The sequence below is a fragment of the Anopheles gambiae genome, chromosome X, assembly GCF_943734735.2.
Source record: "Anopheles gambiae chromosome X, idAnoGambNW_F1_1, whole genome shotgun sequence".
Lineage (NCBI taxonomy): Eukaryota > Metazoa > Arthropoda > Insecta > Diptera > Culicidae > Anopheles > Anopheles gambiae.
In genome coordinates this window covers 10,102,331-10,129,648 of record NC_064600.1, presented here as the reverse complement: position 1 = coordinate 10,129,648, position 27,318 = coordinate 10,102,331, and the positions used below count along the sequence as shown (strand labels likewise).

At 45.2% G+C, this 27,318-nt stretch overlaps 1 protein-coding gene across 12 annotated transcripts; it reads right to left on the bottom strand.

Moving 5' to 3' along the window:
• Window positions 1–5: 5 nt before the first annotated feature.
• On the bottom strand, window positions 6–26,690 carry LOC1271656 (palmitoyltransferase ZDHHC8). Of its 12 annotated transcripts, none has more exons than XM_061656754.1 (10): window positions 25,881–26,686; window positions 21,739–22,597; window positions 21,516–21,637; window positions 17,172–17,329; window positions 16,904–17,079; window positions 16,608–16,802; window positions 16,224–16,527; window positions 10,127–10,207; window positions 4,999–5,474; window positions 6–1,822 (listed from the first exon to the last, which is right to left on the bottom strand). In XM_061656754.1, exons 2-10 carry the CDS (start codon window positions 21,828–21,830, stop codon window positions 667–669), a joined length of 2,760 nt encoding a protein of 919 aa, XP_061512738.1. In that variant the 5' UTR covers window positions 21,831–22,597; window positions 25,881–26,686; the 3' UTR covers window positions 6–666. The 12 variants fall into 12 exon arrangements, with proteins under 12 accessions (XP_061512738.1, XP_061512826.1, XP_061512899.1 ...); XM_061656842.1 differs by having other exon boundaries at window positions 26,391–26,680; XM_061656915.1 differs by having other exon boundaries at window positions 26,459–26,680.
• Between the last annotated feature and the right edge of the window lie 628 nt (window positions 26,691–27,318).

Genomic DNA, 27,318 nt, shown 5'->3' with positions numbered 1-27,318 from the left:
GTGTGTGTGTGTGTGTGTGTGTGTGTGTGTGTGTGTGTGTGTGTGTGTGTGTGTGTGTGTGTGTGTGTGTGTGTGTGTGTGTGTGTGTGTGTGTGTGTGTGTGTGTGTGTGTGTGTGTGTGTGTGTGTGTGTGTGTGTGTGTCCATATGTGTGTGAGTGTGTGTGATAGATTGGAGCTTTTGCCCTAAACCCTGAAGTGACGGAATTCGTTGTGTGTCGCCGCTGACGGGAGGGAAAACGATCGCTGACGTCCTAACTACTACATAACAACAACTTTCTCCAGCTGGCTCTTTTCCTGATGCGCACTATCTCTCTCTCTCTTTCTCTCTGTCTTAGCCTTATCCCTGTCTCCATACAAGTACAACTAATCAAAGCGGGTGCTGTATGTACGCGTACGCCGCCACATGTGCAACCAGCCAGGTGTAAAAGTATTTAAATACATGTTTATAGCAAAAAAGAAACTGCTCCCCCACCACCACCACCACTTCAGGGATGTAACAACGTTCTCACGGGACGGGGGTGTGAGGATTGGCCGGGATGGATACAAGAAGAAGGGTTTTGAGTAAGTGGTTCCCCTCTCACTGGTTTTTTTTTTCTTTTGTTGTTGTTGCTTTTGTTGCGCTTCCTCCACATCTGTGTGATGTTGCCGTGTTAAGTGCCGCTCGCCTACACTGAAATCTCGTAGTTCATGTCATACACGCTGGCACGCTGGTCGGGCGGTGAGGTGTTGGTGGCGTTGGCGGCGGCTGCGGCGGCGGCAGCTGCAGCGACGCTGGAGGTCGGCCCATTCGCGCTGGCACCGTTCGCGTTGGCCGGCCCGGCCGGTGCGCCGCCCAGCTCCATCGAGTCGGTCATTTCGAGCGCCCGCACGAACGACATCGGCCGCGTCGGGGTGGCTTTCCGCTTGATCGACGGGGACGGTGCCTGGGGACCGGCGCCGCCGGCCGCACCGGGCCCGTTCAGCTGCTGCTGGCCAAGCGGCTGTTGCTGCTGCTGCTGCATCGGTGGCTGGGGCGGGAAGACGGGCACGCCGCCCCGGAGCGCCGGATGGTAGGCGCCGAGGCCGCCGGAGCCGCCCCCGAGCCCGCCGGCGGCGTTCGCTAGGCTGCTTTGCTGCTGGAGCTGGTACCGGGCGGCACTGACCGTGCCGAACGGGGCCATGGACTGGGGCAGGGGCTGCTGCTGCTGGTGCGGTGCCGTCGGGCTGGGCGTGTTCTGGTAGACCGAGGGCAGCGGCTGTTGCTGCTGCTGCTGCTGCTGCTGCTGCTGCTGCTGGGGCCCGCCGTTCGGCTGATTGAAGCCGGGCGACGTATCCTTCCAGAGGTAGACGCCCCGCTGCGGGCTGCCGGCCAGCTCGCGGATGTTATCCGACGTTTGGTTGTTGCGGGCGTACGACAGCTCCGCCCCCTGCCGGACGAGCTCGCCCTCGGACAGGTACCGGCGCTGCGGGCTGCCGTGATGGTACACGACCGACGGTCCGGCATTGCTGCCCCTGAGCGCCTGCTGCTGCTGCTGCAGCTGCTGCTGGGACGGTTGGCCTCCCGGCCCGGCTAGTCCGCCATTATGGTGCACTGCCATCGGGTACTGCTGCTGCTGCTGCTGATGGTACGGATGCTGGGGGGGAAGACCTGTTGTCTGGTGCAGTGCCATCGACTGTGGTGGAAGTTGCTGCTGCTGCTGCTGCTGCTGGGGCTGGAGCGGGAAGTCGTAGTAGTTGCCGGTCATGGTGCCGCTCCCACCGAGCTGTTGCTGCTGCTGCTGCTGCTGGCCAACGCTGATAAAGTCGGGCCTTCTCGGTTGCGTCGGTGTGCCCGGGTTCGATCTAGCGGAGGGGTTTATCGAAGAGAAGAGAACAGAAATCAACCCGTTAGTCTAAACCACGTTACTACACCGTGCATCGAGCGAGCAGCGTAGATCGAGCGAGCTTACTAATAGCTACTAAGTACTACGCGGCTGGCAGCTCTACTGAGAGCGAACTTCAGCAATCGAGTAAGAGAGAGAGAGAGAGAGAGAGAGAGAGCGATAGGGTGTGAGCTGGAGAGAAAGAGAGAGAAAGAGATCGCGATAGGTCGCGATAACGGAGACGATGGCTCTTTTCTTTACTCTTTCTCTCTCATTTACCTCTTATCACTTTCATTCTCTCCTCTCACTCCACCACTCTCACTTGTTCTAACGCGATAAAACGGAACACTGGAAACAAAATACGAACGTGTATGTAACGAGCAAACGAGCAGAACGGACTACCGAGACAATGTAAGGGGGCAAAAAATCGGGCAACAAATAAGATACAATTGAAGAAACAGAAAACGTCTCCTCCGGGATTGGCCGCACAGACCATCGCGACGCAAACAGCGCGACGCAACACACACACACAGACACACATGAGCTTCCGCGACTACCAAACTCCGCTGCCTCACACAGTTTACTACCACTACACGGACGCACGCAACCACCAGCCACGGACCAGTTCCGAAATCGCCAATGCCAACGCCCCACCTGAACAGGCAACTAAACAGCCATAATAAGGTCCTTTTGCAGGGGGTGTGTACGCTTCATGTTGACAGCGCGCGATTTGACAGTTGATTTGCCACAGCACTCGCCTGCCTGCGGAAACTGGATGAAACAGGAAAAGCCATACAGGCGCGCGCCATTTTGGCAAATGACAAAAACAGTTAAAACCCATAAAAAGAAGAAAAAAAGAGGAAAAGTAATGTGTCAATGGCAGTTTTGTACAGTATGGTGGATATGGGTTTGGAAGATTTCAACAAACGAAAATGAAACAGTAACAAAATGAAACTACAAAACAAATAAACAGGGTGGGTAGAGCACAGCATGGTAGCAAAACAAATTGAACGGTACACGGTAAAGAGCAAGAGAGACAGAGAAAGAGAGATGTTTATAAAAGAAGAGGAGGGAAAGAAAAAAAACAACAAATACACGTGAAAAACAAATTGAAACAGATTGAATAAGTAATACGAATAGAGCAAAGGTACACAACAGCAGAAGAAATGTAACTGTGCAGCAGAAATAGAAACAAAACGATTAACGAATTGTCAGACGGGAGATAGGGGGGTTCTGCTTGTTTGTGTTTTTGTGTGTTTTTGTGTGTTTTGTGTGTTTTTATGTGGTTTTGTGTGGTTTTGTATGTTTTTATGTTTTTTTATGTGGTTTTGTGTGTTTTTGTGTGTTTTTGTGGGTTTTTGTGTGTTTTTGTGTGTTTTTGTGTGGTTTTGTGTGTTTTTGTGTGGTTTTGTGTGTTTTTGTGTGTTTTTGTGTGTTTTTGTGTGTTTTTGTGTGGTTTTATGTGGTTTTGTGTGGTTTTGTGTGGTTTTGTGTGTTTTTGTATGTTTTGTGTGTTTTGTGTGTTTTGTGTGTTTTTATGTGGTTTTGTGTGTTTTTGTGTGGTTTTGTGTGGTTTTGTGTGGTTTTGTGTGTTTTTGTGTGGTTTTGTGTGGTTTTGTGTGTTTTTATGTGTTTTGATGTGGTTTTGTGTGTTTTTGTGTGTTTTTGTGTGTTTTTGTGTGTTTTTGTGTGTTTTTGTGTGTTTTTGTGTGTTTTTGTGTGTTTTTGTGCGTTTTTGTGTGTTTTTGTGTGTTTTTGTGTGTTTTTGTGTGTTTTTGTGTGTTTTTGTGTGTTTTTGTGTGTTTTTGTGTGTTTTTGTGTGTTTTTTGTGTGTTTTTGTGTGTTTTTGTGTGTTTTTGTGTGTTTTTATGTGTTTTTGTGTGTTTTTATGTGTTTCATTTGGGCATAACGTATTATCAGGTGGTAGGGAAAACAAACAGCAAAACTAACGAGGCAAATATCAATACGCCCTTCTTCTTTGTCTTCTTCTTTTGCTTCAACTCCTTCCTCTTCTGCTTCTGCGTCTACTTCTACCAATTTGCAATAACAAAACTGCACTTCTACGCCTAATACGAGCGAACGTAGAAGAATGCCAAACGAAACACAAATACGAGCCTAGCGCGTACACGAACACACGTAACGCAGTAACGTAGTAACGCAAAACCGGTAACGGTAACAAACACACTGCTTTTACCCACGTGATGTCGCCGTGTGAAGAAAGAGCGCAAGGGGTCAGGGGATGGGGATGGAGTTATGTGACGAGGCAGGAAGAAGAGCAGAACGGTTCGGCTTTTTTTCATGCTCTTCCAGTCTTCTTCTTCTTCTTCTTTCCGCTCTTAGTGTTGGCAGTGTCCGCACGTCTATGTCTGCTGTTTTCGGTTTCAATTCGAAGAATGTACAACTGTCGTTGGATGGGATAAGTGGACGCGCGGAAGTAACGCTTCCAGTGATCCGGTGCGCGTGGTTTACACTAAGGCGCCATCTTGTTTTTTTTTTTTTTCGATGAGTTCCACACATTGGAACCAGATTGGAGGGGAGGAGGAGTTTGTTGGGCCGGATGCGATACGGAAGGCTGCTAAACGGGCGCTGCTTCGAGTTTCCGTTGTTAGTTAGCTTCTGTGTTTTTTTGTTACTCCTGTGAATATGTGTGTGTGTGTTTATATTCCCTTTTGCGGCCACTCGCGTTATTCGTGGTGTGCCGCAACCGCTGGAAAGCAGGTAGATGTGTATAATTTCGAAAGTTTTGCGTGTTTCACTTGCTTTGGCTTTGTTTTCGGAGCGTCGAGCCGCCATCTTTACGTCCACCTGTGGAGCAGGATTAGTGGAGCAGCAATAAACAGCGAGCAGTTGGATTCAGTGTAATGAGTGGGGTGTGTGCGTGTGTTTTTCGAGTTGGTGGGGACGAGATTAATGGTTAAATGATACGAGTGTTCCCGGTAGCATATCAAATTTGCGCCCGCTGGTAGACGTTTGATAGGACATCCAGGACATTGGAGGAGAGATCCGTCCCGCGGGCCCTGCGCGATCCCCGATACAGCTGCACATCTTTGAAAACCTTCGCTGCTCAAAAATAAGCTCCTTCATGACCTTAGATGGTTGTGTCAAAAGTGTACGTGTAGTCTATATATATATATGGTTGGATGTATGGGCACTTACCTTCGCACGGGACTGGACATGGCTAGGGGTGTGGCGACACCGAGCGCCTTGATGCGTTGCTGCATGGTCGGAGTAGCCGACGATGGAGGACCTCCTCCACGTGGCTGCTGTTGCTGCTGCTGCTGCTGGGACTGTATCGTAATCATCGGCGGTGGACCGCCGGGTCCACCGGGATGGTCGGGCGACAGTCCTTCGGGCGTGAAGCTGCGCGACGGATCGAGCCCGCGCTGCCGCGGATGCGGACTATGCCGCGGATGGTACATGCGCATATGCTGCTGCTGCTGCTGCTGCTGCTGGCGCGGCGAGTCGCCCCCGCTACCCACCTGGGACACCATGCCGCCGGGACCGTCGAGCGGTGGCAGGAAGAAGTTGCTCTTGGAGCCGTGGCGCTGCAGCGGTGGCGTCGGTTCGCAGTCCCGGCTCTGGGAGGCCTGCGGTTCCATGTCGATGTCGGAGCACTCGCGACCCGGTGACAGCTGTGTTGTTGGAGCGGGGAGAGGTTTTTTTTATGATGCAGGAGCGCGTCGTGGGATTGTGGTGCGATCGGTTTGGGAGGAAACAGATAGTGCCGCAGCAAAGAAATCACGGATTGAGGAAACAAAAATCGAGCCAGGGAACAGGGACGGACGTATGGGTATAGGAAGTTCAGGGACAGATAGGGTATAAAAGAGAGAAGAGGGCGTAAGAGAGAAAAAGAACATATTTTTACGCGCTATCCTTAGATTTTTTCTTTTATCATAGCATTCCATATGCTAAGAAAGTGCTGCATGGCGTAAGTACATGAATGGTGCGTTTCGTACAACCATTCGTAACGCCAGATGAATATGTAGCACAGATCGTCGCGTTACGGTGGCGTTACGTGTAACGCCTGTGGATCGCAAAACCCAAGCAACATGTTTTGTTTACAAACGCAAACATGGACGAGTAGTCCCTCTTATAGAACAATTATCATTGATCCAGTGCGGTCTACACTGTTTGGACGTTTCTTGGGCGACACCTCGGGAACTAAAAGTTGGAATGCAAATTCCACATTTCTAAAGTATTCCCATAATTTTTGTTACTATTTATAATGGTGTAGCAAAAACATAAACTGCTTGGGAATTGCAACAACGGCAGGTAACGCTTTGTAACGCAAAGATCGGTGGTACACCAACACGCTACTAATCACACTAAGAACAGAGCACTCTTAAGTTGTACAACGAGCTAGAGAGAGAGATGTAACACATACACAAACCAAGCACACGCAATCACATACTCGCACATACACATACACATACATACATCCATACACACGCTCGGGGACAACTGTCAGTCAGAAACGTTGCAAACAGAGAAGAGCATGAGACGTGCAGCGAAATCAGCGAGACGGCACGTACACAAAATAAGCTGCTTAAGCTAGAGTGATGACGTAACATAAAGGGGATGGGGGGGGGGGGGGGGGGCTAATGGAAACACCACACTACCATGTGCACAGAAAAAAAGCAACTACACAGCGAGAAAGGGGACGTTCAGGATTTGCGTTCACACGCAAGCGTTCGTTTTTTTTTTGAAAGTGGAGAGGTAAGCGAAAAAGTAAGATGGAGGACACTACACAGGAGTAAACCGAACACGCACACACACATCTGGACACTTCAAACTGGTTGCTATCCTCCCAAACCGCTTACACCCACATAGCAGAGCGGGCTGACTAATGACTGACAGATATGAGAAATGAAATGGGTTGAGGGGGGGCACTGGGGCAGACGTTTACTAAGGCGAGGCCACCAACACACTAGCGCACAAATTTGAACACATTGATTAACGAACAGCTGATTTGCTACACGACTCTACACGCTGCCTTCAAATTAATTTCAAGGATTTGTTTGTTTCCTAGAAGGCTTGATTTTTTTACAATTTGTATGTGTTTTGTAGTGCTGGTTCCGTTAGGATTCATTCATATGAATCTTCAGGGAAGGGTTATTTGAATCTCGAATCAAATCTCAAACAGGGTAAATGTACCAATAGTGGTGCAATTTGTAGTGTTTTAATGGATTGCAAGTGTCAGGAAGGACAATTTCTGAATATTTTAACACATAACAGTTGGAATGTGTATTATCTTCGCAATCACAATGTTCAGTTACCATGAAACACATCACCTTTTCGAATAAATACATCTTTTTGTGACTGCTTCATTGTACCTATAATGGTGGTATGGTTCCTATAGTCGTCGTAATGTGTTCCTATGGTGGTGGTAAACAAAGATGCCTCAAAACAGTGTATAATATCAATGTAACTTAGTTTTGAAGCTGTTTTCGTATGAATAGCAAGGATTACTGCCATTAGATTTATTTCTTTCGTAATTTGATCGCAAAAATTGTATGAATTTGGATGCTGAAAATATTGACTAAAGTGATTGAGTGATTTAAAGTCGATTTTTCACTCAGCCAGATAAGCAAATTTTGGCCTTTGTTTGGTAAATTACTTACATACAACTTACATAAACAAGCCTGTTTGGTGTACCTATAATGGCACTATCGTAAAAAAAACACTTAAAAATACGTAAATATGGTCAAAAGGCAAGGCATTTGAATAAAGCAATATCATTTAATAACAATTATGTTTAAAAAAACGAATAATTGCGTTGTTATGTGGTCATTTAGAACGTTAACAAAAATATTAGTACCGTTATGAAATCCTAAGGATTTTGGAAAAATGTTGATACCTTTCACAAAATAATGGTTTTTTTCGGTCACTAAGAAACGGAATGGCTCCATTTAACGCTTAACTCCTTTGTAAAATGCTAGAGAACATTTCACACTATCACAAATAACTTAACTACTATTAATTTATCGTATGAGACGAATTTTAGTGCAATACTACCACTGTTGGTACTACCACCACTATAGGTACGTTTACCCTATTCGTTAATCTATAAAGAATCATAAATCTCTGAAGATTCTTGAATCTTCAAGTTTCATGTATCCATTAAGATTCATGAATCTTCAGAGATTCATTAATTTTTAAAGATATTTGATTTTAAAAATATTGAATTTGCTCGATCCCATAACATAGTGCAGTCGTTAACTCGCACGGAAATAACAACATACCCGTCATGGGTTCAAGCCTTCCGTGTTCCGTCCTCCCGTAGCAAATAAAACTATCCTGTGTTGTACATGCCAAGAAGCCTCGAGACCACATATAGGCTAGCATGATCGCGTAGATTGTTACGCCAAGAAGAAGAATAACAAGAAGCTCAAGCTCTATCAATCATTGGAGATGTATGAATCTCTACAGATTTGTAAATCTTTCGAGATATATGAATCTATTAAGATTCATGAATCTCATAAGATGAATCTTTGAAATTAATGAATCTCATACGATGAATCTTTTAGATTCATGAATCGTTTCTACCTAGATTCAGATTTATCGAATGATTCCAAAGATTCATTATGAATTCTGAAGCTGAATCAGATTTACCCAACACTAGTGTTTTGTACAGTTAAAAACGCTTCATAAAGTTGATGAACGTTTGCATCGATGCGAATTGGCTGCCATGATTCCAATGTATTGCTGTTCGATGTGAAGCCCAATGGTCCATTTGACTGCCGTTGAAACACCGCGATCAGGCTTGTAAGAGAATCATTTCCAAGTGTGATGTAGTAGTAATTTATAAGATGCTACCACAATTCATGATTCACGCACAATTTCTTATAATTTTCAAACAAAAATACTCAAATGATGCCGAGATTGTACTTTGTAACTATAAATCCATGAAAGATCTCAACAAGGACTCTTTGGCGTGAAATACTGTTCATGTTTCTTTTGTGACGACTCACTCAAATTGGAGGATTGAATCATAAAGCCATTCTACGCGGTTTGTGACTCAATGAGGCTAAGGTACAGGTTTTCACACAAATAGTGTCGACTTACTGCGATGCACTGGGAATCATTTTAAACCACGAAGCCGCTTGTAATGTAATGCAATACAGTGCATAATCACTCGCTTTGAATCTTTACAATGATTCAAAAGATTTCAAAAGATTCGCAAACAACAATTGGTTGTGATTCATCTAAAAAAACGCAATAAACTTCCCAAATTCTTGAATGCATTGTTCCCCACTCTCTGTAACACTTAGCAAAGGCAAGCAAAGCCCATTGCTCGACGTAGCGGCAGCACTAATTACTAAACTGATACACACAAACAGAGCTTGCTTGCAAACATAAACACCCACAGGACGGCATCACAGTGTGGCATCGGAGTGGGAGTAGTGAACAGGAGGAACACAATGTACTAAGATGATTAGTGGATGGGAATGGCGAACAAAGGAGAGGTGGGCGGAGCGAGACACAGAGACGGCACACAGAGTCTCACTTACCTTCGCCGGTCTCGAGCACGGACGAACACAGCTGTATCGTTCCCCTACTTCCCCTACACCCTCCTCACCCCCCTTCTCTCCTCTTAACCCAAGAGCTTATTTCTTAGTTCCGCGCCTTCCCTCTAATTATCTGTCCTTTCGATGGGCTCCCTTTCCAATTTTCGGAATTTGTCAAACAGCATTTCTCAACATTTTGCAGCGAAAAGAGTTTATTATAGCAGGAGGTGGAAGCGGGTTGGAGCATTGTTGTAAGCATGTAGGAGTAGAGCCCTAAAGCGCTTGGTAGTGTGGATGCAGATGGATGGGATGAGATGATGAATGAAGTTAAAACCAGGAAGCACCACCACAGTGGCTTGGTTAGCAAGGGGGAGGGGCGGCGGGAAGGAGCTTCCTTATATTTTAGTGAAAATGGTACAAACAAATCCGAGAGCAAGTAACAAGATAAAAAAAAGCACGAGCTTAGAAAGGCAAAACTGGCAAGCAAAAGCTTGAAGCAGAGAGATCGGTAGCTACAGTAACGCAAACCCGTTACTGCACGGACCGAAAGCGTTACGAGCGCAAAGCAAAGCGTGGAATCCCACAGGAAAGGCTGTCAACCAAACAGCTAACAACAAAAACGACAACAACCACAACAACAGCTAAAAAGCCCACTCTTAAGCTTCTTTGTGCCTATTTACACGCGCGCCTATTGCGAAAGGGAAAGCCGAGAAGCAGCGGTAGTAAGGCGAGCGAGCAGTGAGAAGGAGCACAATCCCCCCACAGTTGATGTTTACCTCATCCGCACTGGTGCCCTGCGTGAGTGCCTTTAGCGAGACGGAATGGGATGATACGAGATGCACGTAATCCGCCGCAGACTGACCCCCGTCGTCGTGTCGTGTTGCGTGCGTGCATGTCATGAAGGATGCGTGAGGGTGTGAATGGGTGCGAGATGCCGTGAGCGATGTTTAGGGGGCGAGGGGAGAGGTGAAAAAAGAGAAACACACGTGAGATAAGGGTGCGCGCAACTGGTTAGTGGTGTTAGTACGGCAAGCGAACTCCCCGTGGGCGTTATTTTAGGCGAAAGAACGAATGTCCGGTTAGGCGGATGATGGGTTTTAGAAATGGGACCAGTGACACCTATCGCCAAAACAGTCGATACCAATTATCCACTGGTTTGGTTATATCGACCAACAAATGTGTCAGTTAGAATTGGGCAACGCGTACGCATTTCACTCATGTGCTGCAAAATGTCACGAGAATCACGTGATAATCACAACCGAAAACAATGAGCATATACGTGGTAGCTTGATGCTCATTGCTGATACTCAATGAAAGTGTGTCATGATATGCCGAACGTGCGATATGCGAAACTCTGACTGACAAGCTGAGCTTAATGCCCTCGCAAGCATAATGATGACTTTTTCTGAATGTGACACGATGCCACTATTTCAGTCATCAACACACATGACTGAAACGAAATTCAAATCCACTCACGAAAACAACTGTGATGATCAGAGATGAGAGTCGATGGACCAATACCATACTTGGTGACATTTTGTTTAGCATCCAAGTCTTGGTCACTAATTTGGTCACGAAATTCTTGGGATATACTTGGCGTGTGGTCCAAAGCAACAAAATGAGTATGCTTTCTCGCTCTGACTGGTCTGATGGTCTGTCGGGATAACATGAGCGAGAAATCCCCTCATACCTTTTACGCAAACATGTTTAACGAACACAACTATTCGGATTAGTTCGGTAAAGGTCGGGTGGGCGCCAGAACATAAAGGCGCAGACTTTTTCATGATTTTGTATGACTTCGGCTGTTTTGGACCGTGTAGGCGCTGACAATAAGTCTCGATAGTCTTTTATTGGCCGACATGTCCACGTAGCGCCATACGTGGGAAATATCTTAATACTTTGTTTTCCTTCCATTAAATATTCCATTATTGGGGCCCTTTCCGTTTTAAGTTCATAAGTTGAAATTTCAGCCTGTCAGCTGTTTGCATTGTATAGCAGTTTTCGAGCAGCTATCAAAGTGGGTATAATTTACAGGTGGGCTTATCCCAAGGTGTATGAATTTAGAACGCTGATTTTTATCGCTTCTGCTTCTGAATGAAAGTTTTAAGAGTGTTTGCAGTATTCTGCAAGCCTCCAGAAAGCTTGTTTGAACAAAAGTTTTTACCCATCCTGTCAAAAAGTGATATTCAAATTTGGTTGTAAAAAAACATGCTATGAGACCACCTGGACTACATACACTTTGATTGTAGATTCCATCACCAGATCTCTTTAATGCACCTTGGGATAAATGTAAACACCACCTTGTTTTGCCATTTTTCGAGCAGGTACTCGAATCTAATTCTAGCTTTGCGGCTAGAATAATCTAGACTGAAAATTGCAGGCTAGTTTTGATGTGTGGTTTTGTATGGAGTGTTTACATGATTTGAGTCTCCAACTGTCAAATTCCATACAAAAAGCTGACTACAATCGTGAAGGGCCCCATTATTAATGTAACTCAAAACCACAGCCTGCGGCGATACCTATCCGCCATCGTTATTTATTAAATTGGTTGATATATGTATCAACCAGTGGTTAACTACGTTTGCGATAGGTGTCACTATTCGGTTAAAAGGCAAAAGGGTAGGGGGGGGGGGGGGAGTGTGACCACAGAGAGACGGAAGAGCCCCCATTACCAAAAGGCAAAGTCACTGTGAGCGAAGAGAGCTGGGATTGGGATCTGATTCTAAACAACCCTAAAAAGGTTAACCCGAATGTGTCAACGAGCGAAATCACAAAACCAAATACCGTACATCGGGCTGATGGGTGCAAGAGGGCACAAAATTGTTGAGTTAAACAAGGCAAACGGGTTAGAGCAATGGGGATGACGGTTAGGTAAAACGGCAACACCCAAAGGGGTGCGGAAAATAAATGTCAGCAGGTAGAAAGATATAGAGAACGAGGCAGAGAGAAGAAAGAAATGGCACAGGAGGTTCGTGAGGGGTTTAGGAAAGGGTGAAGAAAGTTGACAACAACCAAAGAAACTAAACTTAAACACTATATTTTAAAAAAAATGAAAAAAAAAACAAAACTACCAACTGTGTGACGAATGCCGCGCGTGACAGCACAATTTAGTCATTCGCCGCGCGCAAGGCCGTGTGTTTGGTCGGTGTCGGTGTTTGGATAAGGACTTTATATTTCGCTTTTCTGTACGCTCTAATCTGCACTTGTATTTTTTGTTTCTTCTTTTTTTTACAACTTAATCTAGGTCGCGCGTTGCGCGATTAAGATCGTGCCGTCGTGATCTTGCTAGCCCGTCTACACTCATGTGCCCGTTTTTTTTTTGGTGCGACCGGCAGATGATTCACTGATTCACTGAGAGAAAAAGGAATGTGTAGTGGAATGTGTCTCCGGACTGTTCGTTTCGTTTCGTTCTTTCTGAGTGGTGTCAATTCTGATTCTTTAGCCGAATCGATTCTAGACAGCCCAGATCGGAGCTAGCCGGAATCGATGCTAACCTAAACTTCTTTTGTTTTACCATCACTAGTTATTTCGCTCACAATTAGTTCCTAGGCACCGCTAACAGTGTGTCGCTATTACTATTTGACTTGCCATCTTCCCGAGCTGGGCTGCGCTGCGTTCGTGATCGATTCCCTGAGAGATCGCACTGGCGATGGGCCAGCAGCAGAGCACCTAATTAAGCTACACTATGCTAGCAGCAGCGCAAACCAAAAAAAAAAACAAACAAACTAAACCCTTTGCGAAAACTATTCGTAACAAAACAGGCTAAAACAATTGAATAATAATCGTTCCTGCTAGCGTTCCCTGTTCCTAGAGATGCCCTTTCACGCGCCTTAGACTAATAGTTATGCAAAGCCGCCTTTTTTACACGCTGTGTGGACGCTGACCGAGAGGCACGTGATGTAAAGTGTGGAGCTGCAAGCTCGCCGCAACAACAACAACAACAGCGGTCCGAACACGTGGTAACAATTTCGTTTAGAGTTAAAAATTGCTACAACAACAGCAACAGCAAAATTGAAATACAAAACCCTCCCGCACTGTACGGACGGTTTGTGTGGCGTTGTGTGTAGATCGTTGGAATGGGGGGGTTGGAGTGGAAGTTAGATGTGAAGCTTTTTTACATTCTTTCTCGCCTCCTCCCTCTCTCTCTCTCTCTTCGTTCTCTTTAGGCTCGATACACTATAGTTCGGTCAACTGATGTTGTGCAAAGTGCGATGGACGGCGTTCGAAACAACAGTGGGGAAAACGGGAGCCAAATGTGTAGCCATTTTGAAGATGGTACCAACAAAACAAAAACAAACAAAAACAGGGAAACCGGATGGCGGAGCGGATAACACACGGGGAAAGGATGCGGAGGGAGGAAAAACAAAAGAAAGAAAATGAAAATAAACGAAAACGAAACGAAACGAAACACAAAAATAAACGGCACGCGAGCATACCAGGAGGGGGGTAGGGGGTGGTGCGGGAAAGGAAGGAGGAGGGGAGAGAAAAGGAATTGGAAAGAGAAAAAAATATAAGTGTATATACAAAATGAGGAAAAACACACACGAAACAAAACAAAAACTAAAATAAATGTTAACACAGCAGTGAAAGTATAGTGGAAGAATTGTGACAAGGGTTTATAAAAAAAAAATACACACACACACACAAACCACCTCGAGAGGAAAGAAGCGGAGGCGATACGAGGTAGGGGAAGGCGAGAATCCTGCATCAGGAGTTGGTATCGGGCAGGAAGAAAATGGGGTTAATGGGGCAGACTTTTCCAAAGCAAAACCAAAAAAACAACATTCTTTCTCTCTTTATCTCTCTCTCTCTCTTTCGCTCTCGATAGTGGACACACGATGGTTCAAGCGTTATGTAGTAGTGCGTGAATAAGGTGCACCGAGGAGGATACATATAGCTGACCAATTTACTTCCGAAGCTAAGGGAGTTGATTTAAAAAAATCCTTTAAGAAGGAAAGCCACACCTTAAACCAGCGAAAGGAAAACAGGCCACACCAGACAGTACCTCACGCCCCCGATAGAAGACCGAAACCGAACCCTCACCGGACAGGGAAGTGTTTAATAAAAATAGAGTACAGGCGTGAAAAGTGCACAACAAAGGCGGACAGAAAACGGTAAAAGTAAGGCTCAGTGCTCTACGTTACGCTAGCGTTACGCGCTGCTCAGACCCAAGCAGCAATTTTGTTGAACACCTTTTTTTAATTGCCCTGGATGAGCAAGATAGATAATCATGTTTTAATATTTATTATTTTTACATGATAATGAGAAAAGCAACAAATTTTAACAAAAAAAAAAGTTCAGTAATCGTTAATAGAGATTAGACTCTTTGAGTTTAAAAAAAGGTAAAATATAATCATTATCTTATTATTTTTTAAATCAATCAAAGTTATAACAAGTTTAAAACGGGGCGGTCAACTTGAACGACTCAATAACATCCCCGGCATGGGTTCAAGCCTAGAATGGATCGTCCCTCCGTAACAAGGATTGACTATCCGGCTGCGTGGTAATGAATTATAGAGTTTTCCAAATCACTCTCGAATGTAAACATTGTTATTCACCGCATGTAAACTGTTGTTCCACATCGATCTAACATTTCATTTCTATCAAAATAATTTTAAATTTCTACAGCATGATTTTCAACACGGCTCAAGCTGGATTGAGTTCGACAGTTCTTTGTTATGTGTTGAAAATCATGTGTTGAAACTGAAATTGCATGTTGAAACAAATAAATCATTTGATAGCTGTTGAAATACATCTTGGATGCAGTGAAGAACAATGTTTGCATTCGAAACTGACTTGGAAAATCCTGTAAGTCTCGAAAGCCTGTATAGGCCAGCATGTCCGCGTATGACGTTACGCCAAATAGAAGAAGAACAAGTTTGAAAATTACTTTTATAACAATTTAATTTATAATACATAATCATAAAAATAGATGTAATAATGAAAAAAAAAATCTTTTTGCCTATCCATTGGTAAAACTATAACATTGAAAACATAATCATTGTACAAAAGTGTTTACTAATACAGCGCCTTAATTTTAGCGCCCTTAAACCTAGTTTCATTATGATTCAACATGAAAAGAAGCTTAAATTGAAAAGGTTATGAATATATTAAAATCTATTTGAAATATTTTATGTTTTATACTTATTGGAATTGTTTCTCCAATTAAAGTAGTTAAGGGTTATTAGATCTTCCGATGGCTATTTCTGATAAACCGTAGTGCAATAATAAAAAATAATAAGCCTGCATTTAACTTGCAATTGAAAAATATAATCTCGTTGGTATCGACTAACCTTAAAACGAATAACTTACACGTTCATCACAGTTTAAAATATGTTTAATCCAAATAATGTACACCGGTCGGTCGCGTGGACGGTCGCAAAACAACAGTAAAAAGGTTGCTTGGGAATATTATAAGGCATGTAACGCTTCCCCCAATGTAACGTAGAGGGCTGAGCCTCACTTTTAGCCAGAAACCCACCCCCGACCAAAAGGCACAAATGGCCAGCAGGATGCAGGTCGGAGCGAGAGAGTGGTGAGCGCAAAGGTCAGAGTGTCAGCTGGAGAGCTCGAGTCAGCACAGCCCCATGGAAGAACTGGCAGAAGCCACCACGCAGAAAGGTGTGTTACGACGGTTGTGAAGATAGAGTCTAGATTTAGGCGCGGCAGAGGGCAGATGATAGAGCGTTCTATTCTATATCGACAGCATTGAAGAACAGTGAGTAGTAAGTGGGATAGTAAGAGGGGCCCAGAAAAGAGTGGGGCAGGGGGGAAGGTAGGCGGTTAAGAAACGAAGTATAATACTAAACAGTGGTGATAATAATAATAATAATAATAATAATAATAAAGGGAAAAGCCAAACATTCTACGCACCTTACTGTAATGACTGGATCCAACTGTACGTATACCGTGACCATTTCCATGATCCATATAGGTTTTTACCTGCGTGTGCCGGTTATTATCGTAGATGCCACCGCCCTGATTCAGTGCCTGCTGTTGCTGCTGCTGCTGCTGCTGCTGCTGCTGGGAACCGGGTCCACCGGTCGGCATGTGCCGGCGGCCCGAGCCGGCAGCATCACCACCACCACCACCGGGACCACCGTCGTTGGTGATGGTGCTGATCGATTGGTTTTCCTTGTTCGAGCGGCGGGCCACATACTTTTGCGGCTTGAGCAAGCTAAAAATTGGTCCGATGGAAACATAAAGGGTGTGAGAAGCGTTGAAAAAAAAAAGCCACACGAGCAGAAGCCTCCTAACCTCGGGTACTGTGGGCCGCACTGGGTGTAGCAGCAGTTGTTCCAGCAGCCGCGCGAGAACGGATTGTAGCCGCCCTTGAACTTGCCGGTCACCTGCTCGTTCGTGGTGCGACCGCGCGACACCAGCACCATGTGGAAGCCGGTCAGGCCGAAGATCGGTATGGCGAGCAGCGTTACGATGGCCATCAGTATCATGCTGCAAAAGGGTGGGACACCATGTACCACAATAAAATAAAATAAGATAAAAAATAATTCAACTCGAAATCCCAACTCGGCGAGCAGGGAAAGCACACATACGCCACGATCGGTTCCACCTCCGTCAGCTTGTCCTTCTCCTTCTGCAGCACGTACACGAGCGACAGCGAGAAGATGCTCAGCATGTGCACCGACAGCGAGATGAGGAAGAAGAAAAAGAACCGATAGTTCCGCCGGCCGATACAGTTGTTCACCCACGGGCAGTGATGATCAAACGTCTGCGGAGGGGAAGCGAGAGAGAGAGCAGATAGAGAGCAGAGAGTTAAGAAGGTGGGCAGGTGGGTTACGCGGGCGCAGGCTTTCGACCTACCTCGATGCAGTGGTTGCACACGGAGCAGTGGGAGCAGCGTGGCGGCCGGTAGAATTTACACGTGACGCACCATTTCATCCGCACGGTAATGCCATTGATTTCGGCATTCTTGTACAGCGGCGCCCGAAACTCATCCTCCCGGTCTTCGTCTGGTGGTGCTGGTGGTGCGTGCGAGGGTAAACAAAACAGTTTTAATATACCGCGACTGCCCAAAACTAGGACGCAATCATGCGCAGCTCAAGAGGACCAACGCTAAGAAGCTAGTTTATTGGCTGTGGTCGTTTTGAAGTGATGAATTCCTGGGGAAAAAACTGTTCGATACCACCTTCATGAGATGGAAATGTATATTTACACTAGGTTTTGTGCAGTACAAGTAAAATTGGATCGCAAAAGTGTTTGGATGTGTGTAAATGTTTGTGGAAAAACACTTTTTCATCTAACTGCCAAAAGCCACCTATGAAAATGGTGGACCAACATCGAGCTATGCATCAAGCCTTTGATAGACTTTGATATCATCGATCACATGGTTTTGATATTAGCCGGGTTTGGGGCAAGTGTGCCACCTTAAACATTGCATGCTATAATATCCCAAAACATGCTTATCAAAAACCGTTTTAAATTTCATTACCATTTTAAATCTATTTCCTTGGTTTTAAATTTCATAACCATTTTAAATCTATTTCCTCTTAAGCGATACGGCCTTTTTGGACCGTTACTCCTGAATAAAAACAATCTATTTCCTCACTTATAAATGCGTTTTTTTTAGTTTAGAAATGAGTGCAAACAAAACTATTTTGAAGCGTTTTAAACAGGGCCGAAAAGACGTTTTTTTTTTTGGTTATGGGGCAAGACAGCCAACTGGATAAAATAAACGAATTTCTTGGATAATTTGGAAATTTTTACGTGTGTGGCAATAGTGTATATATTCCTACATGTATTGTGTCACCAATGAACCCTTTTTGACCACAAACTGTGCCGCAATATGGAAGTTGCTGGTCTGTTTTTTGCGGAGCGGAATCCACTCATCTGGAAAAATTGGATATTTCAGTGACAAAAAATACAGGCGGTCCCCGAGATACACGGTTAATGGGGACCGAAAACGGCCGCAAAATACCGCGTATCTCGAATTTCCGCGTAAGTCGAATCTCGTCATTTCCAGCTAAAATATCACTAATTTTTGTGTAATTTTGCAAGTAGGGGGCGGTTTTAGTCACTTTATGAATTATTTGATATGATTCTGACAGATTATAACAGTTTCAAAGCTTTTGGAATAGTTTTTAACATTCGATCGAAACGGAAATTATTTGGCAATTTACAATTGATGTGTCAAATCAGTACAATTTGCTCAAAGAACTGTCAAATTTAGAAAACCGCGTATCTCCGAATCCGCGTATAAGAGGTACCGTGTATCTCGGGGACCGCCTGTAGTTTATTTCAGCTAACCCCACGAAAAATTTCATTCTCGGCTTTACGGTGGCATAAATATTTTCTGGATTTTTTAGTTCCTATGTGTTTAGAGCGCTTATTTGGTGTGGTTGAAAAATTATAATTTTCTGCTCATTTGTGACACTCAACAAATGATAAAAATCGAAAAATCTATATGAAATTCTTTACAGTATACCTAGTCATTTGAACGAAATCATCTGTATACTGAATTGGTCATTTAACTTAAGTTTTACTGGAAAAAAACCCTATGGCACTCTTACCCCAAATTCCACTACAAGCCAATTATTTTTCGCTTTTAATCCCTTATAATGCAACAATGTAAGTGCAAATATGAAATCTTTCAAAAATACTGATGCCTATCTGAACATCCTTCAATTGTAACTAAGCAAGTGAAAAGTTGATCCATTTGCAACATTAATTTTAGCCTTTTGTTTGTGTCTTCATTTACAACAATAGTTTGAATTTATTTGCCTGTATTTTTCCCGATACCTTCCGAAAATTAATAATTGACTAGAAAACTGGCACTAAATTAAGCTCCAAACATTTTAATTTCAACAAAATGGACATCAAACAATCGAACGCGGTTGCGCAGTTGCGATTGAGATTAGAGTTGGGTAAATCTGATTCAGATTCATGAATCTGAATGAATCTTTGAAATGATTCTATGAATCTGAATCTCTGTTGCATAGAGTCATGAATCTCAAAGATTCGTGAATCTCTAAAGATTAATCAGCTTCAGCTCCAGATTCGGCGGATATTCCGATTCCGGCACTTACTATTGAAGACATTCGACGAGCGAAGCTGCTGAATTAAAACCATCCTTAGCTAGCGGCCTGATGACATCCCGGGGATAGTAGTTACTTCTTACATTAAAGCTATCAAGCTATCACTTACTATCATTTTCAACAATTCGCTTCAATCTGGGCGTTTCCCAGCACCTTGGAAAAGGAGACAGATCCTCAATTTCCAACTATAGATCTATTGATTTGCACTGTTCAGCTAGCAAATTGTTTGAGTAGTTGATTCGTAAGCACTTATTGCTAGGCATTATTCACCATTGAACACCACTACGACAAGGATTTATACCAGGTCGTTCTACAGCGATAAACTTAGTGCAGTTGCTATATTATTGTTTTGCGAAGCGAGATAAAGGGATGCAAGTGGATACAATCGATACTGATTTTAACTCTGCATTCGATTGTGTTACTATTCAAACCAGTTTCCACCTCAGATAAATTAGGTGGCTTGGTTCCTACTTGGTGCATCGTCCCGTACGAGTTAAAATAGGAGACGGTTTTTCTGAAAAATTTAACCGGACCTCAGGGCAGTATTTTACTCGTTCTAAAGCTCCAATAACGTTTGCATATTGTATTTCTGGCAAGCCTCTACCACGATCTGAGACAGTGAAGGATGTAGGCGTCTTACTTGACAATGAACTTTGTTTGGACAAACAGGTTTACACGTATTGCAATAAAACGGCTTCCGTGGAGAAACGCTGATAGCATTTCCACCGTATAAAGCAGCATTTCGCTGCCGAAGTGCAAGAGATCCTTTACTTTTGATGTTCCCAACTTTTAATAACTAGTCGAGTGTAATTGACATGTCCTTTGATGTTACTGAATGTTTGCGACGCTTAAAAGAGCATATCGCACTAGATCAGCAGTCTCGGCAAACTTTTGAGGCAAAGGGCCAAATTTAGTAAACGATCGAGTGCCGCAGGACCAGGACAATGCGGTTTTTTATTATTGTTGGTGTTGAAATTATGATATTTTAAACTTTTAGAAACCTTTTAGGTATTACTGTTGTTTGTCTGTAATTATATCATCCAAGCATGGTTCAAAATTGATGATACCTACTTTGAAATCTAATTGTAATGTTTAATCATTTGAGAATCGGCAATAGATAGCCAAAAATGTGTTCAGTCAAAAAATAACAGAAAAGAATCAATATCGCTTCTTGAAGACCCCATTCTCCCATCGCCGCAAAAAAATATTGCATTACAGCTAGCCGAAAAAAGGCATTTTTTCATCTAAACGTTACGGGGATATTGATCTCGAGTTCGAACATACCGAACGATCCGTCCTTCCATAGTACTTTAATTACAGTTGAAAGAGTACGATGGTATGAAATGTTATTCCCAAAGATATTCAGTAATTTCTATACGAATAGTTTCTTCCCATCTTTCAACATCAGTCAAAACCTTTCGCGGACCGGATCGAATGTTGCGATGGGTCGCATTAGATTTGTTTAGTTATAGTTCCCTTAGTTTTTTAAGTAATGTATGTAGGGTGTTCTACTTTGACGTTATCGTTTCGTCACGGTTTTGTCAAATTTTTTGACAATCCACCATACCGTGTAGCTTGACGTAAAGTCGTGTTCTATTCACAATGAATAACATACAATTATTACCATCTTTCCGATTATAAACCAACATCAATCTGTGCGATGCTTCGCAGGGTTTTCCGGGGGTTCTCATAGGAGTGGGACACTTCCTTGACTCTTTCCTATGGGAAGTGAACTTCATGTGTTGGAAATTTGACTCTATGGTACTCTTTTGAGCTCCTTGGAAATTCCTATTAGATTTGTCCAACAAGGATGTGTATAGATTCAAATTCCCAATACATAAAGTTCATTTCACGTATGAAAGAGTCAATAAAGTGTCCCACAGCTATGACAACTCCTGGAAAACCCAGGAAGACAGTAAAACCTGTTTCCCTAATTTACCCCTATATTCTAATAAAAACAAATCTCGCTCGCACACGATGTAACAATCCGCAAAAAGCTAGCCTACAGCATGTGAGGATGGGCAATCTTCTCCTCACGATTTTTCCAATTTCTAAATGTTAGCCTCTTGACTCGGTAATGATTGCAGCCATGGTTTCCCTACCCTTCGCTTACCCTTCGGTATCACGCCCGGGTCCATAAACGTTGCCAGCGTAAAGTTGGCGATCACGAAGAAGGTGATGACGGCCTGGTAGGCCGGCACCCACGGATGCCGGTGGATGTAGAACTGGCGGCATCTGCAACAAATAAAACACACACAGCGCAATGAAAAAGCTGCACCAAGAGAAGGGAAGGGGATTTTCAGGGAGGGGTCGGCCAGCGGCCAAGGATTACTCACGGGTACCAGAAAAACAGGAAGGTGGTGCTGAGCAGCAGGGTCCAGGCGAAGGTGGCAGGGATGTATCTCGTCTTCACGTCACATTTCGGCATTTTCGCAACACACTACGCGCCCGCCTGGAGCGGCTCCTTCGTCCGCTGCTCTCCCTTCGCAGCGACAATGGGTTGATTGATAAGGAGCGGCGTTTGTCGTACCTCGAACGGGGGTTGGTTTCCGTTGTTGGTTATTTTTGGCAATTGGTTCGATTGATTGTTGCGGGTCCCCGGGCAAGGAGGGACTTACTGGAACGTTCGCGTCATGCAAGCGGCGGGTGAGGGCCAGACCACCTCCTGGATTAAACGCGTGTGTGTGTCTGTGTGTTTGCAGAGTGTTGATGGTCGCCAAAACTGTTGCCTCTGGTCAAGTTAACAAAAAAAAAAGAAAACAAACAGCAAAGCTGTGCTGCTGTGTGGACGCAAATCCGACCTCCGATAGAGGCGGACCCGTATCGAAATACTGATAGCTGAGGCAAAGTTCCGTCCCTCTCCGTGAGTATGTGTGGGCCTCTCTCTTTCTCTCTCTTTCTCTCTTTCACACGCGCAAATACACGGGTTTCTTGCACTTGCACGATGTGCGCCCTTACGCGCTTTTTCTATCTTTTATCACACACACACACACACATACACTCGTCCGCTGTTCTGGTCTGTCGCTGCTACTGCTGCTTCGGCACACGGTGGGAGGGATGTTTCGTCCGAATCGCCGCCTGCCGCCCGTTCCCGGGGATAATCTTGCTGCTGCTGCTGATGGATGACGATGGATGGACGTTGCACCCCACCGTTGCTGGTCCGGTGTGGATCGGCACGACCCGACTGATTGTTATCTGCGCGTGTGTGTGTGTGTGTGCGAGCACCCGTAGCAGAAAGCCCATCGACGGCAGCCGAAACAGGAACCAAAAAAAAGGCAAGGAAAAAAGAATAAAAGCAAAACATTTAAGATATTAGTGTCGTGCGGATATTGCAGCCCAACAGGCGCGACCAGTGTGCGACCGACGATTGGAATATCTTTCTCCTGTTGCATTGTGTTTTTTCGGAATGGTTAGGTGCGGGAGGGAAGGGGGGGGGTGGTTGAAGAGGTGGTCTTTCTCGCTCTTTCTCTCTCTCTCTCTCTCTCTTACACTCGCACAATCGGAAGAAGAAAAACACACACACAAAGGGATGAAATAACGGCCCTACCCATTCACCGTTGGACGGCCACATACACGCACACTCACACACCCAGTATCACAAACATTTTAATTGTTTTTTTTTCTCGAAAAATACGCCAAGAAATTAAATATCTTTACACATTTTCCTCACACAAGGCGAGCCGAAGAGAGTGAGCCGACGAGCTGGAAAAACAGCAAATGCTCACACACGCACAGTACACCCACACACACACAGTGACAGAGAGAGAGCGTTGGGATTCACACTGGGAAGAGCAGCTGGATACAGGCTTGCTGGCGGATGGATTTGGTTTTGTTATTTTTTACCTCTCTCGCTCTCTTTCTCTCTCTCTCTCTCTCTCTCTCTCTGTCCCTCTTCAACTCGCTTTGTTCTACCAAAGCTCCGTTTTCTTGGGCTGGTCCGTGTGTGCGGGCCAATGTCCACCCCGTCTGGTCGGTCTGGCGGATTTCCGCGTTGCGTGATGATTTTTCACATGCACACACACACACATGCACACACACGCACTTAGGCGAGCCCTTCATGCACACAGGCCAGATGCCAGCGCTGTCCGAAGGTGGTTTTCCATGTCTCTCTCTCTCTCTCTCTCGCTGACCGTGAGCAGAAGTCGTCGGCCGGATGAGCTCCAACTTTTCCCGGCCGAAGTGTCGGGAAGCAGGGCACCCTTTGAGTTGTTCCAACTCCGGTACCAGTCCCACAAAAAAACACAAGGGAGAGAATGTGGAGAATCTCTATCTCATCGCAGAGCTCTTGACGGAGGTGTGCAAAAAGAAAAAAAGAAAAATAAAGGAGTGCGTAACATGACAGCTCACACAGTGAGAGAATGCCGATGGACGCACACACACACACGAACGCCCACACACACAGGCTTAAGGGAATGGGGAAACTAATTTCCATTACTCTGTTTTTTTTGTTCCAGTGTAAGGAAAACCCTTTTTTGCTTAAAAAAAAATCACTCACACAGACACGCCTAAACGAGTAAAGGAATGATAGAGAGCCTTTGCTCACCACAAAATCAAATAGTGATGGGAAAAATCAAGGAATCGATTCCGGATAGCTCAGAAAGTTTTCTGGAATCGGATCCGGATTCGGCTGAGGAATCAGATCGGGAATCGGAACCGGAATCGCTCCGAAATCCGAATCGATTCCAGCATCGGAATCGGCTCCGGAATCGGCTCCGCAGTCGACTCCGAAATCGGAATCGTTGGAACCGGATTTGTCGAAACCGCAATCGGCTCCAGAATCAGCTCTGGAATCAGCTCCTGAATCGGAACCGGAATCAGCTCCGGAATCGGCTCCAGATTCGGCTCTGGTATCCGCTCCGGAATTTAGCTCCGGAATCGTAACCGGAATCGGAATCAGCTTCGGAATCGGAATCGATTCCCGCATCGGAATTAGCTCCGGAATCGGCTCCGCAATCGGGTCCGGAATCGGCTCCAGATTCGGCATCGGTTTCGGATACGGAATTGGCTCCGGAATCAGAATCGGCTTCGAAATCGTAGTCAGTTTCGGTATCTCCATAAGAATGGGCTTATGGGGTCCAATGATACTACGTATCGTTAGCAGCAAAAAACCAAATGTACTTGTAAACGATCCATTCTCATGGAGGTTCCCGGACTGATTTCGAATCTGAAACTTCTTATCTCAAATCAAGAACTGATTCTGGAGTCAACTCTAATTATTTTTCTGGAGCAAATTACGATTCTCGATTCCGATTCCGGAGCCGATTTTGATTCTGGCATCAGCTCCGGTGTCGACTCCGAAATAGGCTTCGGAATCAACTCCGCAATCGGAATCGATTTCAGCATCGGCTCCGGAATTGATTCCGAACATAGGGTAGGTCCGATTCCGAGCTCCCACCACTAAAATCCACCCTGAGCAGCAACAACAACAACAACACCAAAACACACACACACCGACACGATGACTCATGATGCGTGCGAAGAAATGAAAGCACTGAAGTAAACGGGCAAACTCCCTCTCTCTTTCGATCTCTTTCTCTCGCTCTCGGTGTTTCTCTAAAGACAAAACCAGAAGGAAGTTCAGCTATGGTTGATTGAATTTGAAGAGAGTGGAAAATTCTTTCCAGGCAAACATTATTCTTATTTGTTGTTGTTGTTGTTCGTTCGTTCGTTTTTCTTACCCCTGCCCCCTTTGCCTCGTTTCCTGCACGACCAAGAACCAAGGGTGATTTGGAAGGAAATGAAGTTAGCTCTTCACGGTTCCCGTACCCTGGGGATGGGGTGAGTTTCTGCGAAGATGGTGTGATAATATTGGCCACTGAAGCAACAACAACAACAAGTAGCCCACCAGCACACACACACACACACACACACATACGGACACATTTCTTCTCTTCACCCGCACCCATCCGCAGAGGGAAGGGAAGGTGGACATAGGGTAGGAGGGGGGGGGGGGTGTGGAGAGCATCCAAATGGTTGGATTTTTCTTTCCCTTCTTCTCAAGACGCACAAACACACACCGTGACACCCATAAGGAGAGAGCACACAGCAACAAACACACACAAACACACACAAACACACACACACACACACACACACACACACACACGGCAAGGGGGTTTTCCTTTTAAAGAAGCTTGCGTATGTGTTTATGTGTGTATGTGTGTGCACGTTTGTATTGCCGCTCGGGCCATTTTTTTCCATTCCTTCCTCGAACGATCGATGTGTGTTAACGTGCGTGTGTGTGCATGTGTGTGTGTGTGTAAAGGGGGAATGTGGTGAGGTTTTTTTGTGTACTGCAATTTTTGCCGTTTCCCAGCCCGCTCCACAAAAAAGCAGCACTCTCATCCGTCCAACTTCTCACAACCTCGTCACACACTTCGTCACACACGTCGTCCTCTTCTCACGACCGGGGCTTTTTTTTATGACCCTCCCGTTTTTGCACCACATACAGGTGTGCGCGAAAAACAACAACACTCACGCATTCGCCGCACGTGTGATGGCCGTGAAATTGGAGCCGTCCTGTGAGCCGTTCGGCTGCGGTGGCGGCTCACGCTCCTGGCTCCTGTACGTTTGATAGGGGGCTGAGGGGTGAAGGATGGGTTTGGCAATGACGAGAGAAAGAGAGAGAGCAAGGGAGGCGAGAAGGCAGCGCTCTAAGTGGATCGCGATGGTCCCATGGCCACACAAGCACGCACGCACGCACGCACGAACCACTTCTGTGTGTGTTTCAACCTTTTAAATAAACTAATAATTGCACGCACCTACCCACACACACACACACACATACACACACAATGTTTCTTATTTTCCCTTTGCTCACCACTTCTATCTCTGGTGCACAGACACACACACACAGACACAAACGCACAATTTAGAGTTGAAGCAAAATGGGCAGCACCGTTGCTTTCTTGGGTTGTGCTGCCCTTTTTTTGCTTTGGAGACTCTGTCCGCCCTGGAGGTGGATTCAATTATCCCAAATCAGGCTCACCCGAGACCGCGTATGTGTGCGTGCGTGTGTTGCGTCTGTTTTCTTTTCCTGGCCGATTTGGCTGATACCTCTTCCACGCCCGGCCCAGCACAGTACCGCAACGCACCGTCGTCGTCGTCGTCACGCACGGGGCAGAAGAAGGGAAAAAAAACACGCACACACTCTGTTTCGGAGACTCCACACACTGACCACACGACAGCAGCGCGCACCAGCGAAGGAAAATTTCAATGGCCGTCTGACGGATGGGGACACCCAGTGCGTTCGCTGCCAGCAGAGACACAGTGCCGTGTGTCTGTGTGTGCGAGTGCGACAGAGCGAGAGAGCGCAGGCAGCATGCGTAAAGGGCGTACTGGGCAGGGCGCACCAGGCATTGGTGCGAAAAGGGAAGAGAAAGTGCAATGAGCGCAACAAAAAAGAAAAAAAAAACAAAGAAACCCCTCCAGAAATGAGAGCATTTGCCATTAAAAAACCGTTTTTGCGTCAACGTCACAATCGAGGTGCGTCTGCGACGGTGAGCACCAGAACGCCGCGTTATAAACTGGCGGCGACGTTTTGGGACGGCTGTAATTGTTTGGATGAATTTGTTGCGTTTCGACAAACTTACTTTTAATTCGGGGTAGTAGCTGTTAATGGAAACTTAAAAACAAAAAAAAACAAAAACGTTAAAACTCACTACCCTTTTTGCAATGTATTTTTTCTTCCAAAGGTGGTGCCGTGCAGCTTCGATCGAGCAGTGGTTTCGAGCACTTTTACTGCTCGACTGCTGGTCACTGTCGACAAATTGTAAAAAAAAACTAACAAATTATTACTTAAATCGGAGCTATACTCACTCATTGGCACGATTGCACCAACGCGTTTCATAAAACAATCTAGTCCCTGTAAATTATGAATTAACCCCATTCCAGGCAACCAGCTACTCAGGTAGCCT